Source organism: Haplochromis burtoni, unplaced genomic scaffold (genome assembly GCF_018398535.1).
Source record: "Haplochromis burtoni strain Fernald_Lab_line unplaced genomic scaffold, NCSU_Asbu1 Contig_46, whole genome shotgun sequence".
NCBI classification, from domain to species: Eukaryota; Metazoa; Chordata; class Actinopteri; order Cichliformes; family Cichlidae; genus Haplochromis; species Haplochromis burtoni.
Window position 1 is genome coordinate 1,463,251 of NW_024582407.1, and position 20,494 is coordinate 1,483,744.

Here is a 20,494-nt window from a genome sequence, read left to right on the forward strand (position 1 = left end):
AATGCACAATGTACAACGACACAACACAAGCTGAAGAACACAAAGGCAGCAAAAACAGCAGGATCAGTGAGTCCGACAGATGATTTTTCATCTTTATATCCAGTAGCATTTCTCCTGTCTCACAAAAAAACAGAGCAAACGCAAACAAACAGACAAAATTCCTCCCAACACTAATCAGCTGATTAAGAGGATCCAGCCCACCGGATGGACCACCTTTGTCAGAAACAACAAATTAGTGCCATTAGATGGGAGAATTAATTGTTTTGTTAATTGTTTAATCAGCTTAGCAAATTATTAAATATTTGGCAAAGCTTGTTGTGGCAGCGTCAGTCTGATGGCCGACACTCAAATCATATTAGCCCCCGAATTATCTCCATTGGATTAAAGAGAGAGACACATGAAGAGAGACTTAACACACAGATGTACAACAATGGCCAGATGTCACGTCTCTCATTTGACAGCATTCGGCTTTTGACCACAGCAACTTCAGGCTGCAAGTGTAATTGCTTATGCCACCGTCTAAAATGTCAGCTGAAGAAACGCGTGTCATTGCTGGAAACCAGTTGAATATAATGCTGACATTATAATCTCTCACTCTTTCTGAGGACCTCAGCTGTTTGCAAAAGAGGTACTAAAAAAATCTTAATTTTGAAGGTTGACTAACCAAGAACTGCAAAAGACACAGGTTAGTATTTACCCCTGGTCATAGCAATGAAGATGCTTTTTGAGGTATTTGCTATGAAGATTTCAGCACCAGTCCGGTAAAATGGGAGTGATCCTAATCTTATTCAAGACACTGAGATTAGCCATAAATCAGTCAAGTCTATTTTTTGTGCAAAAAGCAGTCAGCTCATGATAATTTAATATAGTTGTGTTTAAATTTAGTCATTATTTTTAACAATGAGTTGGGATGGCCAGTTATAAATTATTCAAGATGGGACTTTTTCCCCACTGCACCCACTTTTTCCTCCCTTGAGTCTCCATCTGTTCTTGGAGTCCATCTCCGCCATATCCTCATCATCCTCATCCCTCTCTCTCTCCCTCCTCATTCTTCCTTTTCTGTGCCCTCACCTGCTTCCTCTCCTCCCCATCTCCTTCCCTTTGGTGCCATTTTCACCTCTTTTTCATAAACAGATATTTCTCATAACAGTCTGACCTCTGTACTTAAAACGCACCCCTCTTCCCTCAGATGAATAGAAATCTCAACCCTATCTCTTCCAGCCTTTTGCTTTTTTCCCCCCATTTGCTTTGGCTGTCACAGCGTGGGGTCTTATCGCGAGGCCAAAAGGGAAAAGTTGCCTCGGATTTATGATTAAGGGAAGGGAAGGGAAGAGAGAGACGGAGATCAGAGCGATCCATTCAAGTTGCTTATAATAAGCATTAAAGCATTACATGATATTAATCCTGTCAGACTGTTAATGTCTATAGGGTTTCGGGCAAAGCCTAATTATGACTGAGAAGAGTGGGAGGTGATTTAGAGAAAGGGGATAAGCAGAGATATATACAGTAGACACACAAAGGCAAACGCAAACACATGCACACGCACACTTACGCTGGGTTGCAGTAATCTCCTTATAGCATCAACCAGGCTGGCTCTGTACTGGTCCAGAAACAAACTAGGGGGGAGAGGGAGAGTGGGATTAGAATGCATTCATACGATAGCGGTTCTAGATAAAGCAGCAGACTATTTATTTGCTTTTGTTTACAAATAAATCCACCAAGAGGAAGAGGAGAAAAACAATTTGCATGAGTAAGATGCTCTTCCGTTTTGTTTCGGGGTTTCAGAAAGCATTCACCTCAGCACTGAGAGGAATGCAGAACATCAGAAAATCCAATGTGCACAGATGCTATCTCCTACAGTAAACATACGCGAGTGTATGAGCAGACATGCACACTTTTACTGAGATGCTAAAAAGCGGCGGTAAAGCACTTTGGATTGGTGGAATTAATACCCAGAGTGTGCTCTCTGAAGTTAATATGAAGATTTAACAACATAAACAACACATGAGAGAAAAAATTAAAACAAATCATGTTCACAAATCCAAATTAACTGGCCTCTGTGAGCACTCACATACAGTAACTCGCACATGTGCATGTAAGAAACAGTGCGTTCATTTTTGTGCATATAGGTGAATTAGAGTATTCGTGCTCCATGTGTACAACTTTACGCACACTATATTTTACACCTGTTTTAAATAATTAAAGAACCATGAAGTTCACTTACAGTGCTAATGCACTTAAGCTATAAGTATAAGGGCTTGTTTTACTCACTTTAGTGTACGTTTTTCTGTCATCACACAAAAAATGTGATCTAAATATAAGTAGCTGATAACATGACTGGTAAACAACAGGCCTCTATTGGAGTCACAAAACTACACTTGTCTTTAGAAAGAGGACATTTGTGTGAAGCAGAAAAAGAAAAGAAGCAGACTGAAACACAGATAAGAATGTTTTCTTTTAAACGCAGAATATCACATTAAAAAAAAACCTTAATAAATCATAAAATCCAGCATATTATAATTATTATTGATTTTTTGGAAACAAATATACTCAAAAAAAACCATTAAATTTTTTTTTTTTTAAAACATTGAAAAAAATATATTTCACTATTAAATTGAGTCTCAACTCTTAATTTTACCATTTATGTATTTGGTTTTGTTTTATAGTAAAAATTAAGGCTCCACACTCCTTTTTTCATAATGGTCATTATTATTTTTATTATTAATGTTGGGGATTTATTTGTTTTTTTTAATAGCCCCAAGCCTTCAACCTCAAAAAAGGGAGCTCAAAAGAAACTAGAAAGAGGTGGGATTTTTTTTATTTCCCTGCTGTTGTCACAGTTCTGGGCCATTTTGACCAAGCGTTTTGAGTTTCTTAGGTTGTGGTTTATTTTTGCATAATGGATTGTTTTCTGATACTCTTGTGCTTTGTTGATTATTATTAGAATTCTATGTTTCTGTTTATTTTTGTTTAGGGATTAGTTCTTTGGTTGTGTCTCATGTTTAGTGTAGGTTCAGTTCTGTCTGCATCTTCGTGAAATGGTTTCTTCTTTCCTGTTTTATTGTGAAAATCCGTGTCTCATGTGAGTGTATTCAGTTTTGCCTCCCTTGTCTTGTCTCGTCAATTACTTCCAGCTGTGTTCCCCACCTGTGTGTAATCTCCCCGTGTTCTTCTGTGTGTATTTAAGTCGTGTCTTCTTATGTTGTAGTCGCTGGTCTGTGTTTCATCCATGTGTTCTCCCGACATATGCCTCTGCTCACCCTCCTTCATGCTCGTGTTTAGTAGTTTAGTTTTCCCAGTTCAGGTTATCTTTAGTTCTGTTTGCTGTTTTCAACTTGTGTTTTGTCTTACAATAAACATCCTTCGCACCTCCACGAGTGCCTGCAATTGGATCCTCCTTTATTTTTCTCCACACGGCTCATTCCACTCGCTGTGACAGCTGTTCTCTATGTTTTCCCCCTCAAAACAAAATGTGGTACATGACAGGAGATAACAAATAAATGTCAATTTAATTTTAATATCCAAGAACGTTTCTTTTTGAGAAGTGAAAAGTGACAGGTTTATGTCACTATATTCACAGTATTAGTGACAAATGAACCCTTCTAACTTGTAAAAACTAATATACGTTATTATTTTGATTCAAGATAACATACATATAATTATGTATGTTATTTATGGCATTATTAGGTCAACAAAAAATGAAAGCTTGATAATTTTTATATTTTTGTTTTCAATGTAATTGTTAAAAACCTTACAGAAGAAAAAACTTGAATTAGTTTTGCATTGAGTATCGGGTCTCCAAAAATCCTGACACACAAAAATACAAAAAATGTATTTGTGGTTGAAATGCACTGAAAAATTAATAAAGAAGTGTATGAGGCTGCTTTTTCTGAAACCGCTAATCAAAAAGTGCTGAAGAAGACTGGAGGAGTTTTATCACTGCATTTACCGCCCTCCAACAAGAATCGCAAAGATGGTTGGAGAACATTACTGAAGAAAAAGCTGTTTTAAAGGGCATTACATTGATTTAGATTGATTTTGTGGAGACTCACCTAACCTTGAAGTCTTCTACCTTAAAATTTAAAGACTGACATAATGGAAACCTGCTTTTTCAACTCCAAAAAGTGAGTAGGTACCCATGATTTAACCGTGGAAACAGATTTATTTTGCCACAACTAAAGTAACACACAACACGAGCACACAGGCTTAAATCAGCTCCAGTCATTCAAAGGAAAGTAGCACCTGTCTATCTACTCACAAAGACAAATTTCAATCCATTAAGCAATGGAGTAGTGCACTATGAGTGTGTGTGTCTATTATCACAGATGAGAGTGGAGTAATTTGACTAAAATGCAACAATACAGTGCAGATTTGACATAATCCTGCACATCCGTCCAACTGTCCAGTGGAGTGGCAATCTGGATTCAACCTTCCAATCACAGTCTCTGACCTTTCCTCATTCAAAATCCTCTGATCCCCACGAGGAATGAGAGGTGCATGTAACAGGATCTGCTCTCTCCATGTTTGCCGGTACATAAGCAGATATGTTCTTGCTGTTTTTTTTCTTTTTTGTTTTTTTTTTATTGGGGGGGGGGGACTCTGCACAAACCAGCATTAAAACAAACATGTGAGCACATATATGTAAAGCTGCTTACTCTTCCAAGGCTACATGGAGGTGTGAAGTTTATTTGACTTGAAAGGTGAGAGGTTTCAGTTTGGTTTATTTTGCCACAGATATCAGTTCACAGGAAAAGTGAGTGGCAAGGAAAACAAGGAAGTGAGCTTGTTGGGTGGAGGTAACGGCTGGGACAGACGTGTAAACACACATGTACAGACACACGCTAAGGCCAAGGGAAGGACATAGTGTCATTCAGAGGGCAACAGTTTTAAAAAAATTAGCAATGGTCAATGCTGATGTCTGCAATTCAAGTAGAATATTGTGGCTTGAAAGCTAAACCACAAATAAGGCTGGACAAGTTACACAAAGTAAACCTTTAATGAGCCATTTACCAAGATCTATAAAGGAATTATGGAGCCATTAGTTTAAGATTATTACCTCAGGTATGGGGGTAACAATAACCCCCTTTGAAACCGATTACACCAAGCAACAGGCAGCAACCCCCTACAACTACTCAGGACCGGTGGTTGCCAGGTGGTTGCTAACCTCTCTCTTGAAGCCTTTTGAGTTTTTAAAATTCGGAAAATTTGGGCATTGCTTTTTTTTTAAAGTTTGACACATAACAATTTACAGTATTTATTTTTTAAGTTTTCTTGCTATTAAGTTTTTTTAAAATATGATTTCACTAAATATCAGTCACCTCTACAGCAGGGTTTGCATTCCTGATTGAGGTACTTCACTCTGTATCTCTTTTTATATGGTGCTAGTAATGCATTAAAAATATTTTTTGAAGCAGTTTGGCTTCTGGGATGTTTAATATAGTGTTTACAATTTAAAACCACATTCCTGTTAAAAAAATCTTCCACATACTTTAATGCATTCTCTGTCTTTTCTTTTTAAAGTTTTGAGGTATTATTTTAGATTCACAAAATAAGTGCTCTTTCCCTTTAAGGTCACCTCTGATGAACTCAGACTGTCAGAGGCCTATTGTCTTGTGATGACCCCACCCACCCAGGACAGCCCAGCAAAATCAGTCAAAACAGACCAGAGGTCAAAGGGTGAACGGGTGTGTGAATCTGTTGCTACTAAATTTGTCTGCTTATACACATACGTGCACTGATGATGTCAAGGCCTCAATTGTGAGACTATAAAAACAAATGACATCATTTACTAAGTCTATGTTCCCAAGGATTACGGTGCAATGGTATATATTTTTTATATGCATTATAAGAATATAAAAGAAAGTATTATCATCCATCCATCCATTCTTTTCCACTTATCCTTATCAGGGTGGCAGGGGGGCTGGAGCCTATCCCAGCTGTCATAGGGCGACGGGCGGGATACAACCTGGACAGGTCACCAGTCTATTGCAGAATCATCAGTTAACCTAGCCCCAATAACTGCATGTCTTTGGGAGGAAGCCGGAGAGAATCCACGCAAACACAGGAGAACATGCAGTGATGATTTATTTGAGTTTCACTTGATTAAATTCAATTGATTCATGTCAGATTATTTAGTCCCAGGCTATCCAGGAAATTTACTCTCACTACATTGCAGTCATGTGGGAAAACAGGACTAACCTACTTAAGACGGAAACAGCAACACAACGTCACAACAGTTTCTACTGAGTCTGCTTATCCAATTCAGTTTCACAATGGGGAACCTATCCCAGCTGTCACAGGGAGAAAGGTGTAGTACACAAAGAGACAGACAACCTTTCACACTCACAATCACACCTATGGCCAATATAGAGATTTAACCTGGTGGATTTGGATCCAGGATAGTGCTAGCATACACCACCATGCCACCCGTGTACCATTCCAGTATCAGAAAACGCAAATTTTAAATTTTAAATAAATAATTCTGTAAGTAAATTGCTGCCACAAAAGTAGTGCTAAACTAGATGTTGTTTTTTTAAATTAATCATAAATATTAAAACTAATGTTCTTTCTTCATCTTATGAACATGTTGAAGCAACACTCACTTGTTTATTGATTCAACAACATTAATACTGCAAAAGACATACATATTTCTGACCTTCGGCTCAGAGGGATATTACTAAAAGGCATCACACAGAGCTTTCAACAAAGATATATTTGTGTTCTGTGCGCGTGTGCCAGTAATGTGTCTCTAAACTAATGCAATCCAGCATAACAATGAGCAGTAAAGTGAAACACAAAAACAGGTGTGTATGGATAAAGGACTGCAAATATGAATAAACAGAAGATGACAATTACATAGATACAGTGAAAACCAGAAGGATGCAGAAACTTGCACAAACTCACTGTCACACACACACAAACAGGGCTTTATCTCACTCCCTACACATGGACAGCTTTTGGAGAAAGCAGACATGCCAACATCCCAGCCAAAGATTCTCTGCCACCCTCATGCCCACTGCAGGAATCCCTCTCTCTCTCCCTGCCAGACAAACACAAACACAAATGTGAGGAGGCACACAACACTATTTCTGCTATGCTGGTTCCTACTTCACTGAAACTTCCTTTCTCGGTGTAAATGGCTGAAAGTTTCCACATAAGACTTTCATATTTGACCAAAATTGTCTCATAAATACAGCGTGAACTGAAATTAACTGCTTGCTTCCTTCTTTAACCCATCTTCTATCTCATTGTACTGTATTAACTATAAACTCAACAAAGCCTCTTTTTTTGTTAAAACACTGAGTGAGTGACAGTTTGTTTTCTGACAAGCAAGTGTTCATAGTTGACTGGGTGACTTTCTGTATAGCTCGATCATCTGCTGAAAAACCTCCCTCAAAACATTCAATAAACCTGAGAGTGACTTTCACTCTTAAGAAAGGAATACAAGTTATGATAAAATAAAAGAAAAAAAGTATTTTACCTTTGCAGCATTCTAACACTTCATTGAGCTGCTGACCTTTTATTCATAGTTAGGCAGTCCCGTTTGCTCCTTCCAGTTGTGTTGCTTATATTACTGACACAAGTCTTTAATTTTTTAACTTATTACTTTCTAGGCCACGCATCATGAAAAGTTAATTATCCTTAAAATTCAGGTGCCCACAGCAGAAAATCACTTCTTTTTTGCAATTTTTCCATTTAGAGGTAAATGGCCATGAGTTCACTAATAAAATTGGGGGGGTTTTGGTGCCTAAGGTGTTTATGAAGTAACCTCAATAACCTTAAAAGCTGTTCTGATTGGCTCTGGCTCTGATTTCACATCTAATAATACCAACACAGAATATAAACACCTATGATTTAAAAATTACATTTTCACTGTATACTTTCACTTTAACAGCTGAATTACTGAAAATAACTGATAGATAAAATGAGTTTTTGTATTGTTAGGTAATCCATAAATAAATAGCAGAGGAGTTCCTGTTTTTCACTATTTACTGTAGAAATTTAAAGACATCTTCTCTGAATTAGCAAAAATACAATTTGTTTATTATATTTGTTTCTTAAAGTTAAACCCAAAGAGCTGTTCTGCTTGGTTTCTATATTTACTACTGCATTGTTTCTTTATTGTTTCTTTAACAGAGAAAAACTGCAATGTATTGTTGAAACTGGACTTCTTTCGCTATAAAGACACCTCTGGGATTAAAAGTCTTTACAGTGAAAAAAAAGAGGGACACAGTTTATATTATATCATGTATCTTATGTTAGTTTCACTGGTGTGCTCTGCTAGAGACCATATTAGGCTGTATTGAATATGGCTGACTATGTAAGAGGAGTGTGCCACTTCTGGTTTAGATGATAAAGTTTCTGAGTTCTAAGTGGTAACAGATTCATTAAGTGAAAGCATTTAAATAACCTTTCTAAAGGCAGAATTTAGACAACACCCCCAGGATAATCAGGATTTCCAAATAAGTTTCTTCCCTTTTCCTCTCCTCTCATCTCTCCTGTCTTCTCAGCAGTGGTCCACCTGATATCAGCAGGAGTCATAATTAATGGAGTGGAAGTTGCATTGTTGACCTTTTCGCAGGTGATCATCACAATGACGTTCCCGTTAATTGACCAGCCATCACTCTTCAGCCACCACCACTGCAATTATCACACAATCGCTCACTTGCATACACTTGAGAAAAGAGGACGCTACACAAAAACATCTTGCAGCACATGCGCACACGTTTACAGACTCACAACTACAAGATAAATCTCTGCTGAGAGAAATGGTGAAAAGAACCTGTGATATCAAAACTTTACATGCAATTTACTCGGTTCTCACGTTGTATGCTTCTGTCCGTCATACACACACGTGCGTATACACTAGTTCACTGTAAAATATCCTCTATTAGCAGACAGCTCTCTTTCTCTCTCTGGGTGTTATACCTGGCTATTACTCATAATGACTGTGACATTAAAATAATGATAACGCTGTTTGCTAATGCTGCACTTAGCGCACATGCACGTACTTGTGCAGACAGATACACACAGACTATGCACAAGATGAAGTAGGTAAAGTGATTTTGCTTCAACCAACAGAATGTCCGTCTTTTCAGAGTATGTTTGTATGTGAATGTGTGTAAGTCAATGTGCAGGAGTGGTGGACGGTAAATGCCATTTATCCACCTGCAAAGGTTTTATAACGCCAGTGCCAGTGCTTGTGTACTGTTCCACAAACAGGACAGTTTTCAGAGTTGTGTTGGAAACCCTAAACGCTTTCAGGGTGACTGAAGAGGATAATAAAACTGGAGCCTTAAAAAGACTTTAAGCCCTTTGTTACAGTTCTAAACTTGGACACTAGGGAGGCATGTCATTCAAAACACGCCATTATATTCAGACAGTGTCAAAATCTCAGAATAAATCTTGTGATGATCACGGGTTCACAGACATGGATGCATTCACACATATATAGAAGTAAAATGAGGACTACCTGAAAATACTGACAAAATCTATTTTATCTTTGTGTGGCTGAACAACATAAAAAAAGTTGGAAAAAGAAAAGAAAACAAGAAAAGGACATCTTCTTCATTCAAGTGCTCTTTTTAGGGATAAGCACACCAACCCTCTGCATGTACTCCTTCACGACATCCATGAATTTTCACTGTAATCCTGCTCTTTTCTTTCTGCCTGGAAGCTCTATCTTTATCATCCTCTGTCTAATATATCCACTATGCTTTGTCTGAACAAATTTACCTCCTTTTGTTTTTTTGTTAATGCTACTGTCTCCCAACCATACATTCTGCACTCTGGGTTTGCATTGCCCCTATCAGACATAAGCTGAAGTGTCAAACAGACAGTATTCTGAATGTTCATAATCACAGGATAGTATCATCAGCCTATGTCAGCAGTGCCCCGCCCCTTCTAAACAGCCCGCTGTATTTTCTTCTCTGGGCATCTTTTGGCTTCTCTGAATTTTATTTAGGCCAAATTCTCTGTCAATTTTATAATCACCTTCCACACCGGTTGAAAGTTTTCTGGAACAACAAAGTTCAAAAGTCCTAAAGTTTCATCTTGAGGATCCATTTAACCACTAGAAGACGTTGGGTTGCCACTGCGACAGGTACAGCATACGTGTTATCTCCTGACAGATTCTACTTCATTGCCAACATACATTAAGTAGCGAAGTGTTTTAGCGGAAAGTTTCACAGCAACTCAAAGAAGCCTTGACACTCCAAATGACAGTTAGCTATTTTTTTTTAAAATTCTTCTTGCGCATGTATGAACTGGTACACACGATGCTTTTCTACTCTGTTTGAGCACTCAGAGCACTGTCTTACTCATTCACCCATCCTCACACACATTAATTAAAACACTTGATTTTCTAGGCCACAATACTTTTAGCAAAAATTCACATATTCACACATACCAGTGGATGCGTTGGAGGCAAATCGGGTTGAAGTTTTTGACAACCTGAAAACAGAACCCTGCGGCCCAGTTTCCTCTAAGAACACCTGGATTATTATGGAACACCAGCTTGAAGCAGAAAAAAAAGATGTGGTTCCCGATTTGTCTGAAGCTCTACATTTCAGTGACCGATGGGCTAATTGTTATGTTTATGTTGCTCTATCTCTCCATTTCCATCTCCATTTCTGCTCCTCCCTCCATCCACCCTCAACTCTTTCTCTATCTTACCGAGTCTCCTTCCTTGTCAAGATGCAATTATTTGCAATTTGCCTAAGTCATCCATTTGCTGGGACACCAAGCAGAAAACGAGGCAATTTGGTGTAAAATGGAGGCAGGCGGGTGTCTGAGCATATGCATGTATGTGTGAATGTGAGTGTGTGGACAAGGCAGGGGAAGGTCCAGGCGCTGGTGGGGGGCCATGTAAAGACTGTCACACAGAAGTGAAAATTAATGTCATGAACGAACACACAGATCGTGTATATGTACTGGCTCTGTGTGTGTGTGTGTGTGTGTGTGTGTGTGTGTGTGTGTGTGTGTGTGTGTGTGTGTGTATACCTACCAGTCTGCACACATGATGAAATCAAAGTGACCCTCCAGTGCAGAAATATCCATCTCACAGTCCCACCTTACTACCCTGTAACACACACATAAAAGAGAGACTAAAGTTGAGTATCTGAAGGGAAGGTGACAGAAGACAACCAGTACTGATAAAACACTACACCAAGCAAAAGCCTCTTTTTTTCCTTTTTTTCCCCTCACTGCTCCCTTTAGAGCTTCTGGCTCTCTGACAGGTCTCTTACTGACCCCCACTGTTTTTCTGCTTCAGAGGAGACCTGGAGAAAGCATCAGGAAGGGAAGACATGTCACCTGTGAGGTAAAGAGAGGTGACTTCTGCTTCTGACATGACACTTGACATTTATACCATGTGAACACACACATGCACCCTTAAAGGCCACCTCTATAGAGGTTTCCAGTCAACATCCACACTCTCCTCTTTCTTGCTCGATAGATACGATGACTGACAAAGTGCAGTGACACCAAATGGTTTTCACCTTACACAATGTATGCTACTCAACCCTATTCACACTAGAAAAAAACATCCTCAAAAAGTAATCATCACAGTTCGAAACTAGAACAATAGTACCTTAAGTGCAATACAATTGAGGGTTACTAATAAAAAGGTATCAGCTTCTAACCTGGAATAAAGTGTCAGTAATTTTCATCCACAATTCTTGTGACATCTTTAGCTAAAATCACTGCCTGTAGTCAGTGTTCTGATGGTCAAGCCAGGAAGGTCATCCTGTTTCTTTGTGAACTTTGGTTTGTTGGGATTCAGGGATTGTGGCACCACAATCACCTGTCATTAATTATGTTGTCGTCTTGATTTAGCTGGACTCATACATCTGCAAGGGATTAAGATAGATATTTCACTGATAATTGCTTATCTAGTCCCAATTTGTATGTACTTTTTTAAATTAATTTTTGGTATTAATGAGGAACCTTGTCCAGTACTTTACATATTAATGTTGCCATACACATTAAACATGTTCTCAAATCAGATTTCAAGTGTAATGCCCCCCACTCCAGCCACTTCTGATATTTTGAAGAATTTGGACTAAAACTTCTCTAGGCTCCAGCTCAGTTTCAAGGCAAAACCAGTAGATGATGCCATTGGTTGATAGTGACAGATATTAACGTATATCTGTGTGTTTATGGCACTGATAGATTTTAATAATAATAATAATAATAATTTATATAGCGCTTTTCGGGGCCCTCAAAGCACTTTACAATTCCACTATTCATTCACTCTCACATTCACACACTGGTGGAGGCAGCTACAGTTGTAGCCACAGCTGCCCTGGAGCAGACTGACAGAAGCGAGGCTGTCATATCGCGCCATCGGCCCTTCTGACCACCACCAGTAGGCAACGAGTGTCTTGCCCAAGGACACAACGACCGAGACTGTCCAAGCCGGGGCTCAAACCGGCAACCTTCCGGTTACAAGACGAACTGCCAACTCTTGAGCCACGATCGCCCTAACATAAATATCACGTTTTTCATGTTTTAATAGAGTCAAACTCTTGCTGTTTATGCAGGTTGAGGGTTCTGCGGTCTCTGGTTTGCCAGGTTTCCAGCCTCAGTCATCAGGCTGTGGTATCTGACTCTGCATTTCAATAATTACTTTCTCAATTACTGGCCACTGCTATGAGCCTAACTGCATTGATGTTTAAGTTTTTGTTGTCGGTTACCAGAGTTCGATATGCCATTTCTTTCATGTTCCAGTTTGCCTTTGAGATTGTATAAAGACTGTGCTGATACCGTGTACTGTTAGAGGAGCTCCGTTTTTCTCTCCATCTCTTCTTCCACACCATTTTCCCTTCCTCTTATTCACACTGTCAGGCAGATTGGGGGATTATTAATTAGGCATTATTAACACTCAGTAAACAAAACATTAGGCCCCGCTAGAAACACAATCTCGAATCACAGCAGGCGGTCCCCAACACACGCGCACACATATGCGTGGATGTGCGCACACCATCACACGACATGCCCCTCCCCATCCATCCCCTTGTACAATCGCATCGTGCCCTTCGCCCTCTCTTGCAGCGCAGAGATGACAGCAGGCATAATCTGAAAAGAAAACAATCAAAGTAATGTAGCCTAATTATACGTTTACTTTTTCACTCCATCTTCCACTCATGTAAATATGTGCAGAAACGCGAGACAGCGAAAGAGAGAGAAGAGGTAGGGGACCAAAATCGTCAGTCAATGGAAAAAAAGCCTTTTTAAGGCAGGGACAACAATTAACTACGTTTTAGCCCGTCCTTGCATATGAGGTGTGAGTCTGTGTGTGCGCGCGTGTGCAATGGAAAGTTATCTCATTGGTTTCCGGATGAGAAACCCCTATCAAAGAGGGTCTTTTTCTTTGATGATCCCACAAGCGTGTGCATATACATATTTTGCACTTAAAGAACGGGTATTACAGTATGTAACTAACCATTTCATATAAACATTTTTTTAAGTGGCATATTTATTGAAGATAAAATTCTGAGATTCACACAATAAAATGGCATTAAAGTGCCAAGGCAAGTAAAAAAAATGGTCTTACCTGGAAGATACATATGTTGAGCCAAACTTTCCAGCTTGCCTGTTTTTCTCAACCAGCCCTCGAACATCTGGCGTGCCACAGTCAAGGATTGATGAAGCATACAAGATTCAATCTCTGGACATACAATTCAATAAAAAAACTAAAATAAATAAAAGAAAGATGCTAAGAGTAGATCAGAGAGAAAGGAAAAAGCCAAAGGGTGTGTGCTAAATCACTGCAATTAGGACATAAATACATATTGAAACATGAGCAGAACTGAAATATTTGTATCCATGAAATTAATTGTTCAAGATAGTGTACAGTGCAGTTTTTCGATAGAAATTTCTGGTGTAAAAACTTCTGTTGGATTTTATTTAATACTTTTATCAGAATATATTTTTTTAGAAATAGAAGTTTCAAGTCACACTTCAATTCTATGTATTTTGCTTCCAAGGAGTCAAACCTTCTTGTAGTTTTGTGGTGGTCTTGAGTACTAGTTCTCCAGGCTTTCTGAAGGTCCTTTATTTGTGTGCGTGACTTTGATTGTTAAGCCATTTTAACACTGACCTATGAATCATTCAAGCAAAAAAGGCACCTAACTCAAAGCATAAACCCATGTTGTGCCTACACATAATAGATAACTTAGCCTAGAACAAACTTTAAGTTCTATCTTTGTCTTGTCATCGGCTGGACAGAGTGGAAAAAATGCTGCAAACATACAAAGAAGAGCTTTGAATGTCCTACAAGAGACCTGGAGAACTTTTCCTAAAGACCAAAGAAATTAGAAAAGAGATTTTCTAAGAAAGTTGGAGGTGTGTTGAAGAATAAAAGTTGTCATACCAAATACTGACTTTTAAGTTCATTAGAACTTTATAAACTCTTTTTTTAAATGCAAACGTGGGAAGTCTGTTAAAAATGCAAAATTCAAAGATTTAAACTACTGGTGACGATCCACTTAAAGATATTAAGGTTTTTGGAACTGTACAAAGCCAAAAGCCAAAGAGGTGCATCAGGAATGATAAACTCTAAGACCCTTTTTAGGTAAAACCACATATGGTAGGCATCTACATGGAGAAAGCTTCAGTGAGCAGAGATCATCTCCAGGGAAAGAGAGCCAGTCTACGGAAGCAGATCACAGCAGCCTCTAGCTGGATCAATGGGAAGGCTTTTAACCACAGATACAAAACTCACACTGTCCTTCTCATATGCATGCACACACACACAAGCGCCAAGACACACAAAGGCTGGGTGATTGATGTCAAGTTGTCTATTAATACACTGGCTTGTGGAGTTGCAAAGCAATTCAATTAGGATTTCCTTGTCTTTAAAGCCTGCAAAGACTTGAGACAAATCCAATCGACAAAGACAGAGAGCACCGAGCGAGGAAGAGAGAGAAAGACAGAGAGAGAGCAGGGATGGATGAGAAGCTGATGCACGGATTGATAGCTGGAGAGTCAATTCAAAATCAAAGACCTCTCCTGGACACGGATTCACAATAATATGTAGGTTAGCATGAACACGAAACACACATACTGGACACCTGTGCATGAGTGTGCTATGCATAGGGATGAAAGGGCAAAGAGCAGAGCAGCTTACTGTAATCTCATCACCAGCACACCACAAGAGGAGAGGTCAGCACACACACACACACACACACACCAGTTGAAAGCACATGCACGCCAGTTGAAAGCACACGCACGCACGCACGCACGCACACACACACACACACACACACACACACACACACAAAAAGGAAAAAGTTGAAGAGCAAGATTTGAGTATTATTGAACATTAAAGTGGAAGAATATTTGCTCCCATCACTAGAAGCAGACAAGCAGCAGCCAATGACATGCATCAATCATTCTTAATGGAACATTTCCATTGATTTTCAGCATGAGTATTCAAGGTCAGAGCAACAGAGGCTCTCCACTCTATAGTCGGTGTGTATTTGTGTATCTTTCTGCACTATAAATGAGGTCAACAACTTCTAAGAAAAAACGGAAAATCTATTCTCAAGATATATCTAAATGTCATCAGTTCACATTTCGTTCTTGCATATCTTCTCATCTATTTCACTGCATAAAACTGAACCCTATCACAATTCCTTATCGTTTTCTATTCTAACACTAGCGGCACAATAATGCCATGTGAGATAAACAGTAGCCATTAGCACAAGGCTAAGACCAACAGCTTCCTTTACAAGAGGAAATACCACACAGTGCCTGCGGTATGTGAATGGGCCAATTTGGCTGAGCCCAGAACAAATTATGTATTTTTCTCAACCCCCCTTTCTCTTTCAGTGTATGTTCGATCCATTCTCGGTATGATTTCACTTACAATTCTCTCTATGTGTTTGTTCTGTGAAACAAAGCTGCCGGTCAATGGTGCATTGTTTGTGTGCCCAAGTGTGTGTATGTGTGTGTGTGCGTGTGCTTTACAGGCTCCAAAATGTTATTGTTTGGTCTTATTGTGATCACTAACGGAGCATTGTAGCTGGCTGGGACAGAGATATTGTAAGCAGAGCTAAATATGGCCATATCGGTCAATGGGGAAGAAATGTGTATTTATATTTCCTGCTTTTGTGAAACAACTGCAGCGAGTCAGAGCTTCTTTTTGTCTGTGTAGTTGCTCGGCGAATAAAGCAAGATCTGAGAGGATGGGAGAAAAATGACAGGAATGATGAAAGGAGATGGAAGAAAAGAGGCAAAACAAGGGGCTACAAAGGAGATTAGACAGGGAGAAGTGTAAATATAGAGTAGAAAAGAAGAGCAAGACGGTTTGCAAACTGACAGAGTTGATCAATAACCCACTCAGTGAACAAATGTTGCCAAAAAACTCACCTAAAGATTTGTCCTAAAAACTTAATTATAGGCCTAAATCTTAACCAAACACACACACGCACACACAAAAAAACATTTTTAACAAACCTTGATTGTTCTTGCTTCTAAAATGCTCATCAAGCCCTAACCCTAGCCTTAGCATTAGATGAAGTCTTAAACAAATTCTGACAGGATGGCAATTACTGTGCTCTTAACTTGGTATTGTAGGCAGTTAGGATTGGTAGATGCCATTTTGAGCAGTAGTGCTGGGTATTTGTCACTGTGGGTGCCCCATCTGCTGCGTTTGCCTAAAGATAAAAGAGGTAGATGGCTATTCTTCCACACTACAATCCAATCTTTGATTTCAAGGCTGGAACATGAAGGATACGACACGCTCGCTCGAAAAAGTCACTTCGTAGCTATAGCAGTGCCAGTGAAAAAGTCTTGATCACACAGCATGGAAGAAAATAAAATACTAGAATATTTCATTAGCATTAATGACAGCTTAGATTGCAGCATGCTAATTAGAATGTTTTCAGCTTTTAATTGTCAGTAACAACTGGTGCAGTGGTTTATGCAGAAACTTTGTGATTAGGATATCTGTATTTAATTGACTACAGTTATGTAATTGGCGTATATATACACGTAGCTGCTAGTTTAGTAGGTGCACCAATCATTGTGGAAGCTGTTTTAGAATTGTTGACTATACTGCCTTAAATACAGAAGCATTTCTGTTTTGCTTACAGAATTTTTCAATCTGTGGATTTGTTTTTTTAATTACACAATTGTCAAATTGTCCGAGAATTGATGTTTTAAATATATGAAAGTCTCCCATATCATGTAATCTACAGCATATCATGTAGATTTATCACATTACATCAATAAATGGGAATGGGAAGGGAAACTGTGTACTTAAAACCCATCAGGAAAATAAAAAAAGAATTCACAGAAGTATGATTGCAGATAAATAAATATGAGGTAGAGGAACGAGGCCGAGATGAAGAGATAGACGTTAAGAGAAGGCGAGGGGAGGACGATGTAAGGATACTCTGAATGGACTTCTCATTCCCATCTGATAGCAGGACTTCCGTCACGTCAGCACAAATGGCAACCTGAGAAACAGAGAGATAGGGAAGAGACAGAGAAATGAAACAACATGGAACAAAAGAACAAAACCAAAAGCACTCTTAGATGTCGCAAACATCTGAACACACAGACACACAATAATGACATAACCATATCTACAAAGCTTCACTCTTGCAGCCCAGCCCTCCCCGCCCTTTCTCTCCATTGCTCCCTCTCCTCGCTGCCATTTCACTCTCTATCTTCACCCCATTTTTATGTCTGCATTATTTTAATCATTCAATCAAATCAGTCAATACTTTTATCATTGTGGCTAGCGGTGGGGGCTGCTATCTTGCTATCACTCTGTTCAGTAATTGCATTGTGACAGGGGATGATGGCAAGCGCAGAGCCTTTTCATTTGACGCTGGGTGTTTATCAGGCCGAGCCATCACTCCGTTTGCCGCTGTCACTCTGCACTCGGCTCGCCAGGCCTGCCTGATGCCCTTCATATAACTTTGCAGTGTAGACTGCGAGAGGCGAAGAGAAAAGAGATGGAGGGAGACGAGAGAATGAAAAGAAAGCTTTTGCGCTGCGTCGCGTCGCGTGTCTCTGCGTGAGGGAGATATAGATAGTGAGGTGTGTGCTTTACTATAACCTCATCTTTCACATTCTCTTTTCATTGCAAATGCTTTTATTATATTGGTGGGTGTGTGTCAGGCTGTCTATTTCTGTTAAGGAGTGTGTATGTGCATATACACACAGGTGAGTGTAACTGCAAGTAGTTATTGTGGTGGTATGCATATAAATCCTAAGATTGAAATGGCAAAAAGAAGCTGTATGATGTAGTAGACCAAAGATTTTCTAAAACGGAACACACGACACATGTTGACCCTGAAGGTTGTGTGAGAGGGTCACAGCGTGCTGTGTGTCCCACCATCTGCTCAGACAGAGGATGGCACCTCAGGCTCAACTAGTGCATTGAACTGAAAGACAGAACCCAACCTGACAGTTCATGAGCAGCATCCTACCACCCGCTGTCACCACCGTACCACACATGAACGGTATGTACTGCTTTTGGAGGAATATATTCTGCCATCCAGTGTGCTGAACATGTGAAGTGAAGGTATCCTGTAGCATAATAACAAGGATCTTCATCTAAACAAAGGCTGTTACCCACCAATTAACCTGACATCCAGTCAAAAATCTTGCACATTTTAACAGTAAAAAAAAAGAGTTTACTTTGTTTTATGTACTAAATGAAGTGCATCTAATTAGTAAAATACAGTATTCATACGTTTTTCTCATAAACCAAATATGTAAACCTGTGCAATGAAAGCACAACCTAATGCAGAGTCTAGGGTTATAAGATGTATGTTTCTCCTGTTGTATATGTAAACATATTGTTGCTTTTGGCATTTTTGGCATTTTAATCTAGAGCAAAATAATTATAAAGAAAGTAAACTGAAAACAAAGGAGGGGGAAAAAAATCAGTGCTCACATGGACAACATGTGGTGAATGTGGTGTCAGTGACGGATGAAAGAGGGAAGAGGTGAAGGAGAGGTGTGAAGGAAGGATTCCATCTCAAGCCACCAATGTCAAAACATGGTGTATTGACTGCCAAGAGATAAAACCCAGCTTTCAAACACACACACACACGCACACATAGAATGGCACCTAACAGATCGATGGGACGCTGACGCCTGCTATGTGGAGAAGCCCTTAAGGCCCTGGCTAATAAACCCTATGGCTGACAGACTGCAGCACACCTGCAGTGTGTGTGTGTGCGTGTGTGTGCGTGTGTGTGTGTGTGAGTGTTTGTAAATACCTGAGTTGCAGTTGGAATGAATATTTTTTCTGACATGCAAAATGAAATTGTATATATCATGCTGAAATTATCCAGTTATCATAATGTTTTCACAACGTTCACATCGTCTTTGTCAAATTCATAAACTTCACAATTCTCCATGTAACATAAACTATGTTAGTTGAGCTACATAAATGCATTTTCACTTGCAGTGGGTTTATTTTTTTTAAATAAATATGTAAGATTTGGAATTTCTTTTTTTAGGGTGCTGGGCAAACTGCATCAGTCTAGCATGTTTTCGACTGTGGGAGAAACCCTGAACGAGCACAGGAAGGACATGCAAACTTCACATGAAATGCAAAATACCTCTATAGTCTGGTACTGAATAACATTTTGAATGAAATTTATAAATTTTTCTAACTGCTGAGTCCTCCTAAATGACAGTGTGGACATACTGTGGAGATGTTCAGGCAGTTGGGCGCTAAACAAAAGCAGAAGCTGTTTTATTAACTCTGAACAGTAGTGCTCAACTTAATTAACATCATCTAAGTAGAGAGTTTGTATGCATATACCTGTAAAGGTACACACAGATATACAAACACAGACAGATGCCCACAAGCAGTAAATGATAGTGTCTGAATAGGTATGGATACTCCGTGCACATGCTGTGTGTGTATTGATCGGTGAGGGTTGGTTTCATTAGGCAAGCCAAGCTATTTCTCTCATAGAAATATCTGTGTGTATTCTCACTTACCATGAGCCCACCAAGGCAAGTCATACCTCCTCCTAACTCACACACTGCACCCCTGAGAGACAGATGAAAAAAAGAGAGAGACGAGTTGGAGTGAGATTCACTTTGCTGAGCCAAACCAGCAGTTTAGTACTAAAACACACACTTGAGTTCATACTGTACAGTAGATGCACACAGATGTAGATACACACTCGCGCACACACGCATACTATCATACAAACACTAGAACACACACACACGGGAAACACAGCAGGGTAAGAAATATCAATTCAACCATCAACCTGAAAGCTGAATATTGAACACTGAGAAGCACAAGCTCAATCAGCGGGAAATCTGAGGAATACACACACACACATCCACACCAGACACCCAGAGTCCTGTAGCTCGGATGCTCACTCAACCCCTCTTTCCATCCTCTTCCTCCTTTCATCTCCCTTCCCCTCCATCTCAACCACTGTCCTCTTTCATCCCTCCCTGCCTCCCTCCCTCGCTTGCTGACCTTCACTTCGCTGCTCTGATC

At 39.5% G+C, this 20,494-nt stretch overlaps 1 protein-coding gene across 2 annotated transcripts in view; it reads right to left on the bottom strand.

The window, feature by feature from the left end:
- The window catches only part of camkmt (calmodulin-lysine N-methyltransferase), a 105,212-nt gene that overhangs the window by 12,710 nt on the left and 72,008 nt on the right, over positions 1-20,494 (bottom strand). For both annotated transcript variants that reach the window (XM_042220302.1, XM_042220300.1), the window contains exons 5-9: positions 19,978-20,029; positions 17,402-17,465; positions 13,556-13,622; positions 11,006-11,080; positions 1,553-1,616 (exon numbers count right to left, since the gene is read on the bottom strand). In XM_042220302.1, coding sequence (XP_042076236.1) covers positions 1,553-1,616; positions 11,006-11,080; positions 13,556-13,622; positions 17,402-17,465; positions 19,978-20,029 — 322 coding nt within the window. The remainder of the gene's footprint in view (positions 1-1,552; positions 1,617-11,005; positions 11,081-13,555; positions 13,623-17,401; positions 17,466-19,977; positions 20,030-20,494) is intronic.